Source organism: Benincasa hispida, chromosome 4 (assembly GCF_009727055.1).
Source record: "Benincasa hispida cultivar B227 chromosome 4, ASM972705v1, whole genome shotgun sequence".
Taxonomy (NCBI): Eukaryota; Viridiplantae; Streptophyta; class Magnoliopsida; order Cucurbitales; family Cucurbitaceae; genus Benincasa; species Benincasa hispida.
In genome coordinates, this window is record NC_052352.1 from 19,412,958 (window position 1) to 19,435,544 (window position 22,587).

The following is a 22,587-nucleotide window of genomic DNA, read 5'->3' on the forward strand; positions in this document are numbered from 1 at the left end:
TAATACTAGCTAGGTCAAATTATCGTTTTACCTCTGAATTACCTCTGTATCCTTAAGTATCATTACTTCTCTAATGAACAACCTATTTATAGTCCAACCATTAGATAAAAACCCCTCTCGGGCCAGTGAGAGTGTAGGGCCATTTGTTCAAGTCCCAGAGACACCATGATTATTGTTTTTACTTGTCAGTTATGTTGGGGGTAGGAAAACTTGTTTTGAAGTTACAATTTCAATCACACATGATCTTTTCAACTTCCCCTGCGATCGTGTCTTTGCTAAACAACTACTTCCCAACATGGTAAGTACTCGACTAGGGATTTATATTGATGATCCGAAAATGGTGTGATACAAGAAGAGAGCTAATCGTCAAAAGTTGTTGGAAATTCCTAAAGAAGATGTTTTCGTCGGGGTCGGAGGCTCAAACCCTATTTTTAATCAAGAATTTGCTGAGACTTTCCTTGGGAATGACATTCCTTCCCCATTTATCAAGAGGAAAAGATCTACTCGGATATTAAATTAAAAAGGAAAAAATAAACAAGGGGAAACATCTCTTACCCACACAATGGAAGATTTGGTTAGACCAGGTATTGTCATTACTTCTCTATAGCGTAAAATTGAGTTCTTGAATCCAAATACTACTAAGTTGTAACTGAAAATGTTGATGAAAATGTTGAAACAATGCATGTTGAGTCTGTTAATGGTTCTGATGTGTGTGAAAAGTCTTCTGCTACTATCGATACTATTGAAAATGTGTTGATAGATGTTTCTGATGATCTTAATGAGAAGGTTGTTGAGAGAGAAGCTAGGGTTACTGAAACAGATGGTCCTATTAGTTCAGTTGGTCTAAGTACCGAGTTTGTTGATACTATTCATAATTTTGAAGAAAATTGTTCTAACCCTAGAAATCAGAAAATTACAAATGTTGACAATTCTGAAATGGTTTATCATCCTCTCAATGTCTTATCAAATGTTGTTACATCTATTTTTGTAAATGAGGATGTTAGTGCTCAAAAGGAGTCTGGTTCTGAGAGGGCAGTTTTGTCCTTGAAGCATAATGATTATAAAATAGAGAAAGAGATTGTTGATTATGATGAATCTACTGCTGTGAATTTTGGCAACTTTAAAGAGAAAATGTGTCTACCCGACTTTCTATCATACTTCTAAGACGCTACTATATGCATGCATATACTTGACATTAGATTTCTCATAGAAAAACTTTTAAAAAAAAAGTTAAAATTTTTATTTCATTAAATAAAGCTCAAATAAAAAAATCCTAAAAAACTCCGTTTAGGGTATCCCTGACTCTAATTTAAAACAAATTGAGCATCTTTATCTGTAAAACATAGAGAAAAAATGATAATATAAATATACCCAGAAAGTGACCCACTACTAGGTCCACTAGGTGAAATATTATCCTTCCTATTAGGACTCAAGTACACAAAACGCATCATAGGCATAAGCATGTTGATAGGTAGTGACCCTAGAGGGACACAAGTGTAAACATAACTGATGGTCCCAAAGGAGCACCGTACATAGGCAGAAGGTGTGAACCCGGAGGCTCACCACATGCGATGTACATAACTCGATAAAACTGCTAACAGTCACTATCAGTCTAACATAGGCATACTTATGTTTCAGAATAGTCTCACAATTCATCCGACAAACACTGCAACAATACATAATATCAAAATTCCATGGCATAAACATAAGCTTCTAAAATTTCAACCAACCAATCGAGCATGTAATAATATACCAAGCCAACATAGGAACCAATACTTAACACATACTTGGGTTTGAAGGCAAACCGACAATAGGTAACTTACTTGATATTAAGCCAAAATATCAAGTAATTAAACCTCCCTCTCGGCTTTGAAAATCTTGAATCAAGGCACCTAAACATAAAGCATAAATAACCTTAACTTCAACTTTAAGGCCCAATTTGAATACATACAGTACCAAAAACTTAATCCACCTATCCAACACGGGGTTTACTCCAAACCACTACAAAATTCCACCAAGTACTCCAACCCAAACACAAACAAGAACCAAATATTAAAATTTAATTTACAACAATTATTCCCAAACTTCACAAGTCGCAACGCCTTAAAACTTACAAAAAATCTACCAAAACTTCCTCGGGATAGCATGCTTATAGTTCCAAAACTTCCTTCAACCTTTCAAACATACTGGGTAACTCAAATTAAACCAACCCAAATGGGCATTTTAAAAACTCATTCAAGAAAAGCCAAATAAACCTTAAATCTCACCCCAAAATTCAAGATTTCGGCGAACGGAGATGTTGAAAAAATAGGATGTGCCGCTAGTGGACTCGTTCGATGAGGGTGGCTGTAGGAGTGACTGGAGCCGTCGACAAAAATCAGACGGTGAACGGCTGGAGACACGTCGAATAGTGAGCTGAGGCACGGCTGGATTGCCGAGAGGGTGTGCAGCTCGCGACTGGACCGATGACGACTGGAAATGTATCCTTTCTTCCTGGCTCATACACTTACATCCTGGAAACAAAAGTCGGTCCAGTCGCCAATCGGTCTAGTCGCCAATCGGTCTAGTCGTCATCGGTCCAGTCGACTGGAAACAAAAGTATATATACATAGTATCCTTTCTTCCTAGCTCGTACACTTACATTCCAAAAACTCAAATCTTTTTCAAACAAAATCTAAATTAAAACCGAACTAATCAGCTCTAGGTACTGTGTTCTCATATCGTCCTCCCGCTCCCAAGTTGCTTCCTCAGGCCATAAAACTTTTACCAATGCTACCTCACGATTATGCAGAATCTTCACTTCTCGAGCTAGAATTTGGATAGGCTTCTTTCTATAACTTAGGTTTTCATTTAGATGCAAAGGGTCGAAATCTACCACATGAGATGAATCTGTCACATACTTCCTCGGCATAGAGACATGAAAAATATTGTGAACTGCAGAGACGGATAGTGGCAAAGGAAACCAATAAGCCACAAGGCCAATTCGCTCCAAAATCTCAAATGGCCCTACAAAACTTGGACTTAGCTTCCCCTTCCTTCTAAACCTCAGGACACCTTTCATAGGTACTATATGTATAGAGTGAAAATCTTAGTTATTTTATAGTTTAGCTTATTTCTTAGGCATAATTATTAAATAGGAACTTGGTCACTTTGGCGGTGTTTGATGTGCGAGTTAAGTTGATAATAATTGTATGTGAAGTTAAAAAATGTGTTTTGGTGAGAGGTGAGTTGAATTAAGTTAGAAAATCTATATTTTGGATGTTGGTTAGTTTTTTTTTTTTTTTTTGGAAAAAATATTTTTTTGGTCCCTAGGTTTTTGGTGTAGTTTCTATGTGATCCCTAAGTTTCCGAATGCTACACATTTGGTCCTTAAATTTTGAATTTTGTTTCAATTTAGTTACTAAGTTTTAAAATGTTATAATTTTACAATTGAGATTTAATTTTTGTTTCAATTAGTTCATAAGTTTCGAGATTTTACATTTTTAACCTCAATTTTTTATTAAATACTCATTTTCAATCATTTACACCGATTTCTATTAATTAATCAATAATAATTATGAAGTAAAATTTTGAATTTAATTTTAAAAGTGATAAAAAAAAAAGTGAAACTTAATTAATTATAATACTTTTAATGATTTTTAATTTAATAATATAAATTAATACTAATAACAGAAAATGAGTAGTTAGTGAATATTCGAAATTAAAAGTGTAAATCTTGAAATATTGGGATCAAATTGAAACAAAACTCAAATGACAGATGTCAAAGGTAAAATTGTAACATCTTAAAACTTAGAGACTAAATTGAAACCAAACTCAAAATTTAAGGACTAAATGTGTAACATTTTGAAACTTTGGGGCTAAATAGAAACTAGACAAAAAAACCTAGAGACCATTCATGTGTTTTTCCCTATTTTTTTAGTATTGCAGTTATTTGTAACCTAAAGAAGTCATATCTTTTCTTTTTTATGACTTTTTATTCAACAATTCAATTACACATTTTTGTTTTCAAATTTTTAGGACTCAATTGAGATGTCAAACTTAAGAACTTTATATATATATATACACATATATACATGTAAAATTCAATTTGAAGTTGATAAAATAATCTTGTTCCATTCGAACAATAAAATTATAATATAATTTCACGGTAGAATGTATGATTGGAATATTTAAAAGATAAAAGAAAAAAAACAGGAACATCAAGGTACACCTTCTCAAAAATAATCCACAAGTTGTTTAAGTTAACAAGCGAAAAAGAAATCAGGAAACTATATCCAAATGATAGGAAATAAATCCTAGGAAAACAAATACAATAAAAAGAAAAAGGGGCTAGGCATATTTTAGTCTCATAATGAACACTTTAGTATGGATGTTTTGAACACTTCAATCTGTAGGTTAGATAGATGGTACTTAATAATCATTGATCTAAAGTGTTGATTTTGAAACTTCAAAGATTAAAGAGACTGCTAATCTCAAACTTCAGTTACAACAAAATATATTTTGCTTGAGGAAAAACAGAAGAAAATGAATTTTCACAAAAGGCACTGCCTCCCGCCTGACCACACATGGAGGGAGCATTCTAAAACGCAACAAACAAGGCGGCTGCAGCGGCAGCCCAAGTGCTAACCACCGCCGTAAACGCAGAGACACCAGTCGCAGAAGATGCTTCCACCGGCACCTTGGACGTCGTTGGAGAGTTCAGCAACGAGGAGTCGGTATCTTTGGGAGTAGAATCAAACGATGGCATTGCCGTTGGAGCAACGCCTCCAAGAGAAGCAGGTGCTGTGGATGGCGGAGCTCCATCTCCAGTAGGAGCTAGAGCTGGGGTTGTAGGGGAGGGACCTCCAGCGTCGGCAGCCGTGACAGCGAGCTTCATGCCGTTGCTACAGTGACCTAATGCACCACATATGAAGTAATGAGTCCCAGGCTTCTTGAGAGTTATGGCTGTAGCGCCAGAGCTATCACTACTAATGGAATTTCCGGCCGTACAAGAATTATAGTCACTTCCACTCACTTCATCCACTGTGTGCCCACCTCCATAATTGAACACTGTCCATAAAAAACATAGAAAAAAGATGGTTAAACTCCATGCCATCTTAGCAATACATATGTAAATTTTAAACTTCAATTGATCCTAAAAGCAATACTTTCGTATATTTATGCATCACACTCTCATCATATACATAAAAATAAATTAAAATATTTCAAAAGAATAGAAATAATTTATTAGGTGAGAAGTTATGATTTGATAATTTAGTGAAAATACTTCAAAGACAGGTGTAGTATAGGATGCACTTAAGTATTTTCTTCTGTTATAATTATATTTCTCGAAAAGACAACGTATGGAACTAACTCAGTATGTCGCCTACGACGAAGGTCTTTCCGGAAGTCCAGGAGTTGTAATCGACACCAGTGGACCAACCGGCGGTGTCTCCGACAGTGTAAACAGCAGCAAAGCTTGGGATAGCCATAGAAATGGCAATGGCGGCTAAGACAAAAAATGCAGCTTTGAAGGAGTAGGCCATTGCTCTTGTTTTTTATTTGAAGTTGATGAAAGGGGATGGAGGATATTTATTGGTATTTATAAGATAGAAGAAGTGGGAGTGGGTGAAATCTTGGGCCAATTAGAGTTGTTGTTCAATCATGTAGATTCCTTTGATGTGGTATTAAACTATATATTTTGATTCGTTTTATGGTTTAAACAAATAAAAACGGTTCACCAAATTGGTGGAAAACATGATGGGAGTCCCAAAAAGGGAGTAGTAGCTAGGTCCACTCTTGAAGGGTTTTTGGTAAAATTAAGCAGTTGGGTCACAACCAAATTCCTAACACACCAACTTAACTAAAAGGCACCTTAAAACGTGGAGTCATTATGTCCGGATTAGTTTAACTAAACTGAGTTATTTGAGCCTATGCTGTCCCAAGAATCTTCCTAGAATATATATATATATATATATATCACGTCATTGGAGTATATATTGTTTTATTTCATACTCATGTTGTTCTTAAAATTTTCTTTTGTAGCAAAAGAAAAAAAAGTCATGTAAAATAATACCTCAATATAGTATTGGCATATTTAAAGTTATCAAAATGACAATTACATGGACACGAAGCATATCGAAAGAATATTAAATTTACTACTTTTTTAGTTCAACAATTTGTGAGGTAAGAAAAATTTGAACATTTAATCTTTTGGTCTATGGTACATACATTTTGTATACAAAACTATGCTTACGTTGATAATTACTAATGGCTTAAGACTTCAAAGCTTATCTTTTTTCCATAAAGAAATACAAATGAAAGAGTTGGTGAATAATGTTCTAAATATCTGTTCAATACTTTGGTTGGGTAAGTTTTTTAACCAATTAGGATAAGAATTCAAATGCATCGATAGATAATAAATAGCCACTCCATAAAAATGGTTTTACCACTAAATCTCATATGGACAACCAAAAAAAATATATATGGAGCATCTATTTGGTGTGAAGAATTGGTGTAAATCGAACTCATGTAAATAATATAATAATAAATAAAATATTATTATTTGTCAAAAGTTTCAATCCTCAACTATTATTTTCTTAAAATGAATAAAAAATATCTACATCGTTATTTTGCAACAATAAGCATGTTGTTATTCTCAACCTTTATTATTTACTATGAATATATGTATAATTACTAAAAACTTAGAAGTTGAAGACTGAAAATTTCAAACAATGGGAAGGGTCAAATCGAAAAGAAAAAGAAAAAGAAAAAGAAAGATAAGGCGTAGACTAGACATCAAGGTCGAAATTAATACACATTTACAGCTTAACCCATGATATCATTATGTATTCCAAATTGAACAAAGTTAATTTCAGTCTTAATCAATCTTCCAATGCTCTTTTTCTTTCATGCACCTGCAAAATTCAAACCCCATTGACATATAATTCTTGGTTAAAAATTTTCAGTTGGAAGTAAATTTAAAGAAAAACTTAGCCATATAATGAATAATAATGCAAAAAAGGACAATAATCAGAAAATGCTTATAGAAATTAATAGTTTTGCATTTATTTTTCTTAACCTTCGGAGAGGAACTGCCAGCTGGTGGTTTACCAATCCCTCCTCCATTCCCACCATCCGACGTCGTTTGCTCCTCCAACAGATAACCGATTTGATCAGATAACAGTTTCGCCTATAAAAAAGGAGAAGAAAGAGTATAAATGTTTAATTTATTATTTGCATTTCTTTAAAGTTTTCAATTACGTATGGTTACAAGATAATTGATATATGCTTATTTTATTGAAATTAGGGTTTCAAAATTTTTTTTCTTCCAGAAACCCTCTCGATTAACTTTGGAAATTTGGTCCCATTGCTTTAAAATAAGTTAAAGTTTAGTCTATTTAATTTAAAAAATTAGAATTTAGTCTTTATAGGTTCGTATGGTTTGATGAAATCTTAATAAATAGTCTTTCAAATGATTATTTATGAAGATTTTATCAATTTTCAAAACTAACTTCTACTCCCAGGGACCAAATTTACAGTTATACCAACTTTAAATGATCTCTTTTCCTTATAAATACTAATTGTATCATGGTTTTATTTGTCTTGTCATTTTATGCTTAATCAAGTTTTAAATTTATTGTTTTTGTTTTTGAGATTTGATTAAGAATTTAAAGAAAAAAGAAGTCATTGTAAAAAAAAAAAAAAGATGAGAATAGAAATATAATTATCGAAAACTAATAATCAAATAATCAAATAGCCCTTATTTTTTAAAAATAAAAGAAAAAAAATTCAATTATTCCTTTTCAGGACGTTAGATGTAGCTTATTGTATGATAGTAACTTGGAAAAAGAATTATACCACCTAGAAAAGAAGAAAGCCTAAAATTTTATTGAAAGAATTAAAAACTTTACTGTTTTACATACCCTAATTTCTCAAAACACACTTTTACTGTAGCATTATAGCCACATTTAGAATCCAAAAAAAAAAACAAAAAAAAAAATATTTTGAACTACTAAACAAAAGAATTAGAATTACCTCCCCTTGAGCTGTACAGAGTAGCAACTGAAGTTGTTCATTATCTTTCTCAAGTGATTTTATTTTAGCAGCCAAAGCCAGAGTTCTACGAGACAGAGGCCCTAAACTATAATCATAATCATTTTAACCGCATTAAAAAAAGTCATTTCAAATAAACTCTTATCGGAAAGTAAATTTAGAATTTTACCTTCGCGATAAATGTAGCAATCTCCTACACGAATCGTTCTCAATATTAGCCAACAAGAACTCACTAGCTGAGGATTCTGCTTCTCCAATTAATTGGGATAAAGCTGACTCAACCAAAATTTCCTCCATAGAAGTAAATTGAAACTGCATCAAATAAAATAAAATTAAGTACCAATTATTTTGATATTGATGAAGGGGTGATATGTAGAGTAGAGTGAGACCTTGTTCATTTGGTGTTGATCTTTGAAGAATTTCAAATCCAATTTTAATTCTTCAACTTCATCTTCCAATTCATGGACACGAACTTGGGTTTCCTTGGCTCGATCAAGAGCCAATTTTCCTCTGTTCATAAAGGCTTTCATTTTCTTGCATTGCTCCACTAAACGAGAATTCTCTTCACTCAATTGTTGGTTTTTCTCGATTGCTTTCTTCAAGCCTTGTGCATTCAATTTGGCTTCCTCCTGAGAACATAACAATTAATGGAAGGTAAAGAAAATAAATCCAAAATCCAGCATAAAGAAAAAGAAAAGGAAGAACCTTGGCGCTGTTCGTAGCGAGGATTTGTTGGTTTAATTTAGACTGTAAAGAGAGGCATTGGGATTCAAGGCTTTGGTTTGTGGCTTCAGAGGCCAAGAGTTTCAGTTCGAGAGTATTTTTTGAGATGGGAAGGCCAAGAATGTGGTCTATTGATTCTTTGATGTAATGGTCGATTTCTTGTGGAAGACTCATTTTTTTTTTTTTCCTTCTTCTTTGGATTGAGAATTTGGGGGAAGAATTGTATTGTTGGGGCAAATTTTGAGAAATGGATGGGTCGGAGGATGAAGATCGTTTTTAATTTGATTGATTGTTCAAAGATTTGGGATTCAGATGAATTTATTATTATTTGAAAAGGGATTGAGATGAAATTTGAAACGAAAGGAAGGAAGGTTACATGCGCCAAATACTTAGGGGGTGAGAAGAAAACGGGGCCCGCAGGATATTCTGAAACAGATATATATATTATTATGAAATCAAACTACAAGATCTTTTATTATTATTATTATTTTTATTTTTAAGTTCTAAATCTACCACATTTCAAATTTTAAATATAGATGATCTATTTTGATATTGACTCAAATGTGGGATTTTCAATTCATTTGCTGATCAAATACCCTTGGTGTATATTTCGGAAGAAAAACGGTAGAAAATCAAGAAATTTATTTATTTATTTTATTATTATTTTTAGGTTAAAATTCTATTTCGGTCCATAAAGTTTGAATCTTGTTCTATTTTGATCTCTAAACTTTAAAAATGATCCTTTTAGTCCCCGAACTATTAAAAAGTGCTTATTTTAATCCCTACAATTAATATTTTGTTTAATTCTTTGATGAAGTTGCATGTAGCATATGTTGAGCAAAATGAAGGTGAAGTAAAATGCCAACAACAAGTGCACCAAAATACTAAATAGCCAAAATCTAATGACTTTTGAGTTCTATAAAAAATCACTTTACCATCTAATTCGAAATTGAAACCGTAAATTTTTTTAGCGTTACTAACTTATTTAGTAGCCTAGTTTTTGAAAATACAAGTCATATCATCATTTTGTTTAAAAGTTAACTGAATTTTAATAGCACGGACAAAAGTAAGCACTTTTTAAAAGTTCAAATACTAGAATAAACGCGTGTTTTAAATTTTAGGGACCAAAATAGAACAAACATCAACATTCAGGGACCAAAATAGGATTTAAACCTTATTTTTAATATATCTATGAAACTAATATTGTAGAAAAACTTGTGTGACCCTACAACATTTAGATTCTAAAGAACTTTCTATAAAATATATTTTTTTTCAAAGGTATTGAATTGCAATAAAGATAAGGGATCTCAATGTTAAACTCAAGACACTACAAGAAAATTTACTTTTAGTGACGCGAGAAAAATGTCGCTGGAAGCCAAAAAATGCTACTAAAACTTTTGGAAACGCACTGAAGTTCGTCGCTTTGAATTTCACGGTATTCGCATAGTTGAAAGTTTTAGCAGCGAAAGTTGCGCGTGCTGCTAAAACTTATCCTTTAGTGACACACACGTTGATAAAAGAAATTTTTAGTGACACGATAATGCTGAAAGAGTAGTATTATTGACACACCCACAAAAGTCACTGAAACTTATAATTATTTTTTTAAAAAAAATTATGATCATAATAGTCGTATTTGGATATAGTTTGAAACATACATTCTTAAAATCTTTTGAGATTATCAAGATCCAACTGTCTCATCAAATAAATATAATATGGTCACATATATTTTTCACAACATTATGGTATTTGCATGTCAAGTACAATATTGTGAATTCCAACCAAAAAAAAAAAAACATCATCGCACTATTTGATATAGTTTGACCAAATATGGTGCAATTTGGATTTGAACCCATTGATGCATGAAACTTATCTGACACACAAGAAGAAATGAAAAAATTGTAAGCAATAATAAACATTTGAACTATGGATAACATATACTTAAAAGAAACATAATAAACTCGTCAAATTAATGACAAGTAAAGTAATTAAACTTTACTGCACATAAATAAATGTTGGGGAAAAATGGTATATATCTAATTGAATATACTAGGAAAGCCAGATGGTGTGACATTGCTTAGATATGAAAATAACAAAAAAATTTAAAAGACCTCAAAACCTTTTAAGACTCAAGCCGTAGTCAAGCCACGCTTTTGATAAGTGCTATCTTGGGGGCAATTATTCACTTTGCAAAGGCTGCATACTACAATGATCATCTTAGCAGAATACGACAACTAACTCCAGTAGAACTGCAACCTCGAACTACTCAAATATGGCAGAAATCTTGAATACTTGCTCTCAATTCAACTCAACTCAAGAACAAAAGAAAGAAAGAAAGAAATTAGAGAACTTTTTACTTTGGAGTAGGATACCATAAATGAACCAAGTTGCTATTTATTGAGCAACTTAGTAACTCGCCAAAATACAAAATAAAATCAAATAAATTCAAAAATTGAAACATTTGTCAAATTTTACTCAATTGAGTTGTTACTTAACAAAAATTAAACATAGCTCATTCAAATTGTAAAAGCTACAAATTTAACTTTCATACAGTTTAAATTTGTATATAAAACATCATTTTAATTTGAAATTTCAAACCAATTTGAAGGTTTCTAAATAATGAATTTAATCTGCACAATTAAATTCATTTTATGTTTCAAATCTTTACCAAACTTTTATTTTCTTCCACTATATATATCCAACAATCCTCACATGAAAGATAGTGAGAAAAATCAAACAAAACCATTGAGAGCAAACAAATAAGCTATTCATCAGGGGAGGTGTCTTCTAGACTTGAACCTTTCATAGTGAATATCCATCGAATTTACTGAAGAAATTGTGAGACTAAGCTCTGGAACTATCCTTCTCATGGGTGAGTTGAGACAACATATATTATACACAATTCGTCTTATATCTTTGAGTTCTATATGTTTGTGTCCATTTTGGTTCTGGAAAAAATCCTGAATTCATGAGAGCTTTAGAGAATATAGGCCATTTGAAAAATTCTCATAGAAGCAACTCCACTTCTACTCTCATATAGGTAATATTGATTAAGAGCATCATGTCATTTCTCCTCTTGTAAAACAAAATATCAATATAACCTTAACATCAACAGATCACACACTCTAGAACATCATAGAAATGGGAAGAAACTATAAGCTTCTTAGTGTGTCAACTATGAATTATCCAACTACTTTGTCTATTGAACCTAAATCTTGGGATCTCTAGTCAATTAGGTTAGGTTACCACCAGAAAACTCATTTCATAGGCTTTAGCCCATTTCCCTCGATGGATATGTGACTTGCTCTCTTGACAATCCTTTCATCAAAGGATCTGCAATATTTTCTTTTGATTTCACATAATCAATGGAAATTACTCTATTAGAGAGCAATTCTCTTATTGAATTATGCCCGCATCTAACATTCGTGACTTGCCATTATAGACATTATTCTTGGCTCTCATAGAAGCCACTAAATATAAATACATATTGCACTTACAGACTTTGGCCACAATGGAATATCTTCAAGAAAACTTCGAAGTCATTCAACTTCTTCTCCTACTTTATCAAGAGCTATAAACTCTGATTTCATAGTAGATTATGTTATACATGTCTGTTTTGAAGATTTCTATGATACAGTTGTTTCACCTAAGGTAAAAATATACCTACTAGTTGATTTAATCTCCATGCTATCAAAAATCAAGTTAACATCATTAAATCTTTCTAATACATATGGATACCTCATATAATGCAATCCATATTCTAGAGTGTACTTCAAATACCTTAGAACTCCAACAGACGCATTCTATTGATCATGCCTAGGATTGCTAGTATATGTTCCTAACCTTCTTACTAAATAGGCAATATCAGGTCTTTATAATTCATTATGTATATTAAGCTACCAATAACTCTAGAATATTATAGCGTAGATACACCTTCATCATTGTTTTTCTTCAACTTACAATTTGGATCAAATGGAGTAATAGTTGGCTTACTCTCAAAATGATCAAATTTTCTCAGCACCTTTTCTATATAGTGAGATTGAGAAAGTATGTATCTACTTGGAATTCTTGTTATTCGAATTCCAATGATAATATAAGCAAGACCAAAGGTTTTTCATATCAAAGTTTGATTTCAACCATCCTTTTAGTAAAATCAATAATACTTTTATTTGTGCCCATTATTAACATATCATCCACATATAAGCAAACAATGATATTCTCTTGATCTATGTTTTTAACATAGACATATTTATCACACTCATTTTCTTAAATCCATTTGATAACATAGTGTGATCAAACTTTTCATGTCATTGTTTGGGTGCTTGTTTCAACTCATAAAGAGACTTGACAAGTTTACAAACTTTATCTTCAAGTCCTTTAACAACAAATCCTTCAAGTTGTTTCATATAAATTTCTTCATTAAAATCTCCATTTAAAAATGCAATTCTTACAGTCATTTGGTGTATTTCCAAATTTTATAAAGCTACTATGGAAATTAACTAAAGGGATACACAAACATGCAACGGAAGCCAATAGAATCAATAAGCACTTTAATTACATTTAATTTGAGTTCTAAAGCATGCATATTCAAGTGGGTTTCAAGTTACATATCTTTTGTGATAAAATCTTGAAATCCACTTTGTTCTTCACTCCAATTCAGCTCCAAAAAAGTCTGTGAACCACCAAGAGTTCTTCTCTACTATTCTCAACCTTCAATTTGAGTGGTGGAACTTAGATTTGAGTGAATTTGGCGAGTGTTTTTGTGGGTTTGAAGAGAAATAAGAAGATGAAGCAGAAACTAACTTTTCAACTTTAAATCTCCATCCATCCACCTCCAATTCATCAATTGGTAGTGTTTTATTACTCAGCTACATGCAAGCAACAACAGAAAAACCATGGCCAACAGCTGCTTCACATTTGAAGTGGGATTTATGTGATTCTGTGGAGGTTACACCTCCCTCTTCCTAAATGTGGGGAAAACCCACTAGTTTTTAAAACCCAATTCCAATTTTAAATTTCAATTAATTCCAAATTAATTAAAAACTTGATTTAATTAATTCATAATTTAAGCAGATAAAAATTCAATTTCTTAAATTGAATCTATATTGAAATTAATTTGGATTTTATAATTAATTAAACATATTTAATTAATTGATTTAATCAAATATTAAATTAATCACACACTTAATTTTCAATATGAATCATATTCATGTAATTGATATTTAAATCAACATTTAAATATTATTAACTCTCCAATTTCGTTTAATTTCAACAAATTAAACGTTAACTATATCAAATATCATTATGCAAACCCTAATTTCAATTTGAATTAATTCAAACTCAAAATCCTAATTTCAATTTGAACATTTTCAAATTGAAATTCAATTTGAACAATTCAAATTGATATCATTCCAAATTCACTCAATTTAATAATTCAAGGTGTTTATGTTTTACGAACGAGTAGAGGGACCTTATGGACCTATAAATCATGAGCTCCAATGATAAAGATTAATTGGCTAAAACTCTTTAGACCAAATTAATCAGTATTTGTTAACTCTCAAGTCACACCATTATAGCTCAATAGTTGCACTCTTCTCACTGTAAATATATTTATATCCACATGATTTAACCATAACTAGTAAGTCGACCCTTCATAAATTGTTCGTAATATCGACTGGGTCAATGTGCTGTTTTACCCTCGATATTATGTCTTGTTCTTTAAGTTTCAATTGATCCTCTAATGAACAATTGGTTTATGATCCAACCACTAAACCGAATCCCTCTCAGGTCAGTGAGAGGGTGGGACCCTTTGTTCAAGACCTGGATACAATACTTAAAAGAACAACCTTTCTCCTATCCCTAAATCAAGTAAGCGTGAGTTTCGTCTTACACCCTATGTGCCCATCTATCTACTCGGTCTTACCCCTGAAATGGGAGGCTTATTGAGCCGACGCTGTTGAGCCATCCCCCACCTACACAAATCTAGGGATAATCCCAAATAAACAAGAGTTCGTATTTAGCTCAGGATTAGGATCGAGTTACCTAGGTCATCTAAGTGAAATAGTCAGTCTTAAACAGTAGATAGTGTTAAAAGGTAAGAGTGACTTATTTCTTAGTCCGATCTTATGCAAACTCATTGCATAAGATGTCCCCGCTCCTCATGTCAATACATGAATGAATCTGGATCACTACATTTGTAGTATCTTTACAACAACTTGTAATAGCTACAAAGTAGGCCGCATCCAATAGTGTTACCAGAATAAGGTACCCAACCTTAATCATGTACTATAGACCGTTTTGGCCATTTACTCGAACTTGATCCATCTTTATGTCTCTATATAAATTTCAAGTATTCATATAATAGCCATGGATCTTAGTTTATTGGATTTAGACTTTATGAATGCAATTAATAGATTCAATACCTTTATTGAAGATGAAAAAATGTTGAATAATATCTTTTATTGATAATATAATATATTTAACTTTTACAAACTGCTAGTTTTAGGACATAAAACCCAACATTAACATCCTTATAGATGTAATCCTTGTCACCAGAAAATAGATATTGAAGAAATCTAGCCATTATTTTCGGTGAAAGCCTTTAGTTACCACCCTTGTATTTATCAATAGTGTCGTTGGCCTTTAACTTTCTTTTAAAAATTCATTTACTTCCAATTGGTTTACTTCTAGGAGGTAGATCAACCAATACCCATTTATTGTTCTGTAAAATAGAATCTAGCTCACTATTGATAGCTTCTTTCTAACAAAATGCATTAGGAGATGATATAGCTTCTTGAAAAGTCTGAGGCTCACCTTTTATCATATAAGTTATGAAATCAGGTCCAAAAGAAGTAACTTTCTTAGCTTTTTGGCTTCTTCTAGGTTCAAACTTAGTATTATGATCGTTTTGACCTTTCGAAGTGAAAGAGTAATAAAACATGCAACGAAAGACTTCAGAATCAAGAAGCACTTAAACTACATTTAATTTGAGTTTTAAACATGTTCATATGATTCATAAGAGGGTTTGAAACACATATTACCTTTGAATATCTCTTCCACGAATTCAACAGAATTTCACCAAGATTGAGTTTGAATCTTCAAAAAGATCACCACCAAGATCTTCTCCATTATGCTCAAGAAGGAATGTGTGGTGGAAACACTCAAACCAAGCTGAATTTTGGATGAACTAATGAGGGTTGAGTATGGTTTTTAGGTTTTCACTTCAATAAGTAAAACTCAGATTTCTTGATAATCTTTCTGCATGGAGCTTCTATATATATATTATATATATATATAAGAAATCATGCAAAACTAATAGGTTACATGATGGCACAACCTACTTGGTGATTATCACATAATTCAATTGCATTTTGGTGATAATCCATTAAAAAGTAGTTAGGTGATTTTTTCCAAAATTTGGAAAAATCCACTAACTTAAAAAAAATGATTTCAAAAACGATTTTTTTTTAAAATTAATTTTTAATTAAACTTTTTAATTAAAGTATTATTAATTTAATATCTTAATATTAAATCAATAAAATACCAATTTCACCAATATAAATTAATTTCATATTTAAATCATAATTTAAATATTAATTGATTTTCCAATTTTGTTTTACTTCAATTAAACGTTTTTAATCATATCAAATATAATCAATTGAAAACCCTAAAATTGAATTTGAACGTTTCAAATTTATAACCCTAATTTCATACACCAATACTAAATTTGTTATTCCAATTTAAGAGCTAGTAGAGAGGGACGTAATGGACCTACAGATCATGAGCTCCAACGATTTGTAATTAATTCGTTAAACTCTTTAATTGAATTAATTACTATTCGTTGACTATCAACACACACCATTATAGTTCGATAGTTGCTCTCTCCTCATTGTGGATATATTTCTATCCATATAAACCATAACTAGTAAGTCAATCCTTCACAAATCGTTCGTAATTACAATTGGGTCAAAATTACAGTTTTACCCCTATAAATACACCTTGTTTTTCAAGTTCCCACCGACTCTCTAATGAACAATTTGATTCATAATATTACTTATGAATCATGTCCTTCTCTATTATGAGAAGGCGGGGCTCTGATTGTTCAAGACCTGGAATAAACACTTAAGAGAACAATCTATCCGCTAACCATAAATGGAAGGTTTATTGAGTAGTGTTGTTTGACTACTCTCACCCATGCAAATCAAAGGATAATCTCGAATAAGTAGGAGTTCATAGTTAGCTCAGGATCAAGATCGAGTTATCCTAGGTTATTTTAGTATGAAATAGTCAATTTTAACAGTAAACAACCGTTATAAAGAAAAGTGACTATTTCGTGGTCCAGTCTATATGCAAATTCATTGCATAGGATGCCCCCACTCACATGTCTCTACATGAATGATCTTTGGATCACATCATTTGTATTACCTATACAAAATGGGCCGCATTCAATAGTGTTATCGGGATGAGATACCCAATTTTATCCATATACTTATAGACCATTTAGGCTATATACTATTAGCTTGATCCTGTTTGTATTATCTATACTATAGCCATGGATATGTTTATTAGATTTTCGTAATAGAATGCAAAATCAACAACTTTATTGAATAAGATACTCAATAATATTTTATTGATAAATAGAATGTTTAGCACAAAATTTACGAACTGTGAATTCTAGGACATTCCCAACACGAAGAGCTAGCCTCATTAATTCTTTTGGCACCAATAATTTTGTGGTATTCCTCATTTAAAGGAAAATATTGTAAAAGAATTCAACTTCAATAGATTCTATTATGATATTATTATTGATATCAGATATTTTTTGTTTTATCACCATGAATCTATAAGCAGCACTATGCATCGCACAACCTATAAAGACATAATCAATTGTCTTAAGCCCAAGTTTGGTCCTTTTTGGTAAAGAAACTTATACTTTTTCCAAACACACCTACATTTTCAGCATTTTATATGAGGGTAACTTTCAATTCCACACTTCATAAGGCAATTTATTGGTCTTCTTATGTGGAATTCTATTTAGTATAAAATTTGCTGTCAACAAATTGTGACAGCAAATTTTATGTCCTTTAAAGTGTGACAACAAAGCTTCCCCCACAAATTGTGAGTTAAACCTGAACTATTTAACATGCAATTAACCATGCCCTTTAAAGTCCGATTCTTTGTTCCAGCTAAACCATTTTGTTGTGGTGTATAAGATGCTGTAGTTTGATGGATTATACCATTATCTACACAAAATTCATAAAGTGATGATGATTCATATTCACCACCTCTATCTAATTTGAGCACCTTTACTTTCTTGTCAAGTTGATTTTCAACTTCTGCCTTATATGTTTTAAAAACATTAAATGTTTCATCTTTATATGTAATAAATATACATAACAATATTTACTACAATCATCAATGAATGTGACAAAATATCTCTTGTCCCCTCTTGTGGGAATACTTTCATGTCACATACATCACAGTGGATTAAATTAAGTAACTCATTACTTCTTTCATCAAATGAAAATGACTTTCTACTAAACATTAATTGAACACAAACTTCACATTTGTGTCTATTATCAATGTTAAAATTCGGCAATAGTCCTAAGCTTACTATTCTATTTAAAGAATGATAATTGACATGCCTCAATCTAGAATGCCAAACATCATACAACTAAAAAATATAAGTAGAAGAGATATAAGTAGAAGAGTTGATATTATTATTATTCTTTGGCATTTGTGTCAGTACATTCAGTTTGAACATCTCATCACTTAGATTGTCTTTTCCAACATACATATCCCCTTTGTCAAAATAAATTTATCTTACTCAAATATAAACTTGAACCCATTTTTGTTAAGAAGGGTTCCTGACACTAGATTCTTTCGAATCTCTGGCATATACAACACATCATTAAGGGTAAGTATACTGCCACAAGTCCATTTTAGTAGGATCTTCCTGAAGGACTGCGAGGTCCATAGCAGAAGTAGAGATCATTCTCAATTTTCAAATTTCACAAAATTAAAAATACAAAGAATATTAATATACATTTTACAAAATTTTACAGCATGCTTTTAGAGATTAAATAGAGAACGTGAGTGATGGTTTAGATCATACTTACCCTTGATGCTAATAATTCTTCACGATCTCCTCTCCACAAGTGTTCACGAACGAAAAACCAAATTGGTCATCAACACAAGATTTTCCTTTATATTATCCGTTGGGATTGAGAATTAGCAAGAGGTGTGGACTTTCTAATTTTTTGGGAGAGGGAGAGGATTTTAGAGGAGAGGAATTTCTGTGTCTGTGAGAGAGCGTACTGGGAGATCAAGATAAGAGAGTTAGATCAGATTCCTCCTCTTTTTCTATTGAAAAAAGGAGGAAGAAGTTCTCGTAAAAACTTCCCATTCTCACATTCTATAAAATAGTATTATGCATCATACAATCACTTTATTATATAATATATATATTATACTATTAGTTATATTTAATATAACATATAACCTAGAGTTGTTATATTGTATCAAATAAAATATAACCTATAGTTTGAATTCTCTCAATCATTTATGACATTTAATATAAATCAAATTTATATTAAATTTAATTATATGAATCCAATCCATATAATTAGTATTTAAATCATATTCAAATATTTAATTCCTCTCACAATAATCTTTATATTATAATGTACCAAATACATTATATTAATTATATCTCATATAATTAATTTAAATTAATTATATCATATATAATTAATCCTTCAATTAATTTGAACAAATCAAATTAATCCAAAATTAATTCTCAATAATCCATGTTGAACTATAGAAGGGACCTTATAGACCTGTAGATTGAAGCTTCAATGATACTTGAATAATTAATTAAACTCTTTAAATTAAATTACTCAACATCCATTAACTATCGATCATTCCACTAAAGACTGACAACTACACTCTTCGCACTACATATATATTTTATGTCCATTGGATATAACTAATCAACAGTGCGATGACCCTTCACAAATTGCTCGTAAGTATAGTTGGGCCAAAATTACGGCTTTTCTCCTCTAGTTACATCTAACTCTTTAAGTACCACTGACCCCTCTAATGAACAATAAGACATAGTCCAATTATGACCAAATCCTTCTCGGGGACAAGAGAGGGTGTGGCACCACATTGTTCAAGCCTCAGAATCAGTCGTTAAGGGATCAATTTATCTGCTTACCTCGACATTAGCGAATGAGTGAATTCCATCTTGTGTAACTGCTTTTCCAGCTCCCCCATCAGACGAATCTCCAAAATGGTATGCTTATTGAATCGGAGATTTGACCACTCTCACTCATACAAATTAAAAAGCCACCTTTATAGGCAAGAGTTCATAACTCACTTAGGATTCAGGCCATGTCACCTATGGTCATCCTAGTGAAATGTAAGTCTCTAGTATTAACGGTGTTATATAATGAGACTATTCATTTCGTGGTTCAGTCTTATACAAACCCCTTTGTATAGAACACCCCCGCTCATATGTCTCTACATGAATGATCAGGATCAGATCATTTGTAGTATTTTACAACAATTATAACATCTACAAAGGGGTTGTATTCATAGTGTCACCAAGATAAGGTACTCATCCTTATCCATCTACTACATACCATTTAGGTTATCACTTAAACACAATCCACCTGTATATTTCTACATACATATTTAAGCTACAAAAGATAACCTTGGATGTTAGTTTATTGGTTTTGTGGGTTAATGCTACTAAATGTCAAATAAAATACCTCAGATTTATTAAATAAATAAATTGTTTGTACAATACAATTACAAACTACAGGACCCACGAGATTTAGGGCATCAACCTCAACACTTCACTTTGCCTTCCACAAAGGCAGTTGAAGCATTTCTCATGTACAACTTATCGCTGCCATCTAGCTTTTCATATGTAATGAACATTGACTTGTCCTTACAAATATGCCCAGTAGCACCAGTATCAATTCATCAACCTTTGGTGTCTTAATCCATATTTACCTAAAAAAATGATGGCAACCAGATCATCATTTTCCACAATGTTTGTTTGATTGTTGGAATTTTCCCCTTATTGTATTTGCACATTGCAACGGTATGGCCAATCTTACCACAAACCTAACAATGTCGTCGAATGCACTTGCTACGATTATTATTTTGCCCATGATGCTTCTTGAAATTCTGATTCTTGGGTTTATGTTTTGAAGCTTCAATAACGTGATCTTTGGCTTCAACTTCCAGTGGAGGTTTATCTTCCTTTCTATTATCTTCTTCTATATAAAGTTTCACTGCAAGGTTCTCCATGGATAACTCTTTCCGCTTGTGCTTGAGATAACATTTGAAGTCCTTCTAAGAAGGAGGTAGCTTTTCAATCACAACAGCAATCTAGAATGGCTCTCTAGTTTTCAATCCTTCATTTTGCAAATCATTGATGATCATTTTAAATTCTTCCATCTGATTGACTATTAACTTGGTATCAATCATCTTGTAATCTAAGAACTTTTCCATGAGTAATTTCTTAGTACCAACGTCTTCCAGTTTGTACTTCTTGTCCAACGCTTCCTGCAATTGGTTTGATGTATTGTAAGCATTGCAATAGACATTATACGAAGTATCTTCAAGATCACTAAGTATATAATTATAGCACAAGAAGTCTGAATATATCCTTGCTTGCTTCGCAACTTCTGTTTTAAAAGTTATAGCACCCGGTGGGGTAATTAGGCAATCTTCCTTCAAAATATGAGCAAGATTCAACGTGGTGAGGTAGAAGATCATCTTCCGTTGCCATTTCTTGAAGTCGTTTCTTTTGAACTTCTCTGCTTTTTCAACATGAGATTTGGCAATGGGCAATCTCATCATGGTAGAAGTAGCGATATTGGTGGAGGATTTTATAATCATCAGTTAAGATATACTAATTGTCCTCAGATTGTTAGGGAAAAATAGTATATATCGAACTGAATAAACTAGCAAACTTATTATATCTCAATTACTAGAAACAATACACTCAATGTATAATATTCAAACTCAAACGCAAGCTAGATGGTGTGACAATGTCTAGATATGAAAATAACCAAAAACTTGAAAGAACCTCAGAATCTTTGGAGACTCAAGTCATAATCGAAGCACGCTTCTGATAAACGCATGGGCTGCAAGCAGACTACATCTATCGTTTTAGCAAGATACAACGACTAACTCCAGTAGAACTGCAACCTTGAACTACTCGGATTTGGCAGAACTCTTGGATACTTGCTCTCAACTCAACTCAACTCAAGAACAAAAGAAAGAAAGAAAGAAAAAAAAAAGAACTCCTCATTTTCGAATGGGATGCTAAAAATGAAGAACCAAGTTGCTATTTATAGGCTAGCAACTTAGTTACTCTCCAAAATATAAAATAAAATCAACTAAATACAAAAATTGAAACATTTGTCAAATTTAACTCAATCGAGTTGTTATTTGACAAAAATCAAACACAACTAATTCAAATTAAAGAAACTACAAATTTAACTTTCATACATGTTAAATTTGTACATAAAACATTATTTTAATTTGAATTTTCAATCCAATTTGAAGGTTTCTAAACAATGAATTTAATCTACACAATTAAATACATTTTATGTTTCAAATCTTCATCAAACATTCACTTTCTTTCACTATATATATATATATAACATGAAAAGAAACTAAACTAAGCTCATCAAAACTTTGCATCATATGAACTAAACTTATCCTGAACACGAATATTGAACTCATCAATCAAACTTTGAACAAATGTAAAACCCACCCCAGGTTAATTTTTCCCTCTAACCAATACAGGCG

At 31.9% G+C, this 22,587-nt stretch overlaps 3 protein-coding genes across 3 annotated transcripts; all 3 read right to left on the minus strand.

Moving 5' to 3' along the window:
* Positions 1-2,674: 2,674 nt before the first annotated feature.
* LOC120076119 lies at positions 2,675-3,061 on the minus strand. The gene has a single exon (XM_039029896.1). The coding sequence runs from the start codon at positions 3,059-3,061 to the stop codon at positions 2,675-2,677; it is 387 nt and encodes a 128-aa protein (XP_038885824.1).
* A 1,340-nt stretch (positions 3,062-4,401) lies between these two features.
* On the minus strand, positions 4,402-5,525 carry LOC120076781 (blue copper protein-like). Its single transcript, XM_039030690.1, has 2 exons — positions 5,354-5,525; positions 4,402-5,049 (listed from the first exon to the last, which is right to left on the minus strand). Exons 1-2 carry the CDS (start codon positions 5,523-5,525, stop codon positions 4,580-4,582), a joined length of 642 nt encoding a protein of 213 aa, XP_038886618.1. The 3' UTR covers positions 4,402-4,579.
* A 1,338-nt stretch (positions 5,526-6,863) lies between these two features.
* Positions 6,864-21,075, minus strand: LOC120076121. Its single transcript, XM_039029897.1, has 6 exons — positions 20,989-21,075; positions 8,424-8,663; positions 8,204-8,346; positions 8,017-8,122; positions 7,061-7,171; positions 6,864-6,896 (listed from the first exon to the last, which is right to left on the minus strand). Exons 1-6 carry the CDS (start codon positions 21,073-21,075, stop codon positions 6,864-6,866), a joined length of 720 nt encoding a protein of 239 aa, XP_038885825.1.
* Between the last annotated feature and the right edge of the window lie 1,512 nt (positions 21,076-22,587).

Coding starts and splice junctions, on each gene's coding strand:
- LOC120076781 (XM_039030690.1), bottom strand. CDS start 5,525: ATGGCCTACTCCTTCAAAGCTGCATTTTTTGTCTTAGCCGCCATTGCC. Junction 5,050..5,353: donor CGTCGTAGGCGACATACTGA/GTTAGTTCCATA, acceptor TTTTATGGACAG/TGTTCAATTATGGAGGTGGG.
- LOC120076119 (XM_039029896.1), bottom strand. CDS start 3,061: ATGAAAGGTGTCCTGAGGTTTAGAAGGAAGGGGAAGCTAAGTCCAAGT.
- LOC120076121 (XM_039029897.1), bottom strand. CDS start 21,075: ATGGAGAACCTTGCAGTGAAACTTTATATAGAAGAAGATAATAGAAAG. Junction 8,664..20,988: donor AAGTTGAAGCCAAAGATCAC/GTTATTGAAGCT, acceptor TTATGTTCTCAG/GAGGAAGCCAAATTGAATGC. Junction 8,123..8,203: donor TTGCTACATTTATCGCGAAG/GTAAAATTCTAA, acceptor TTATGATTATAG/TTTAGGGCCTCTGTCTCGTA.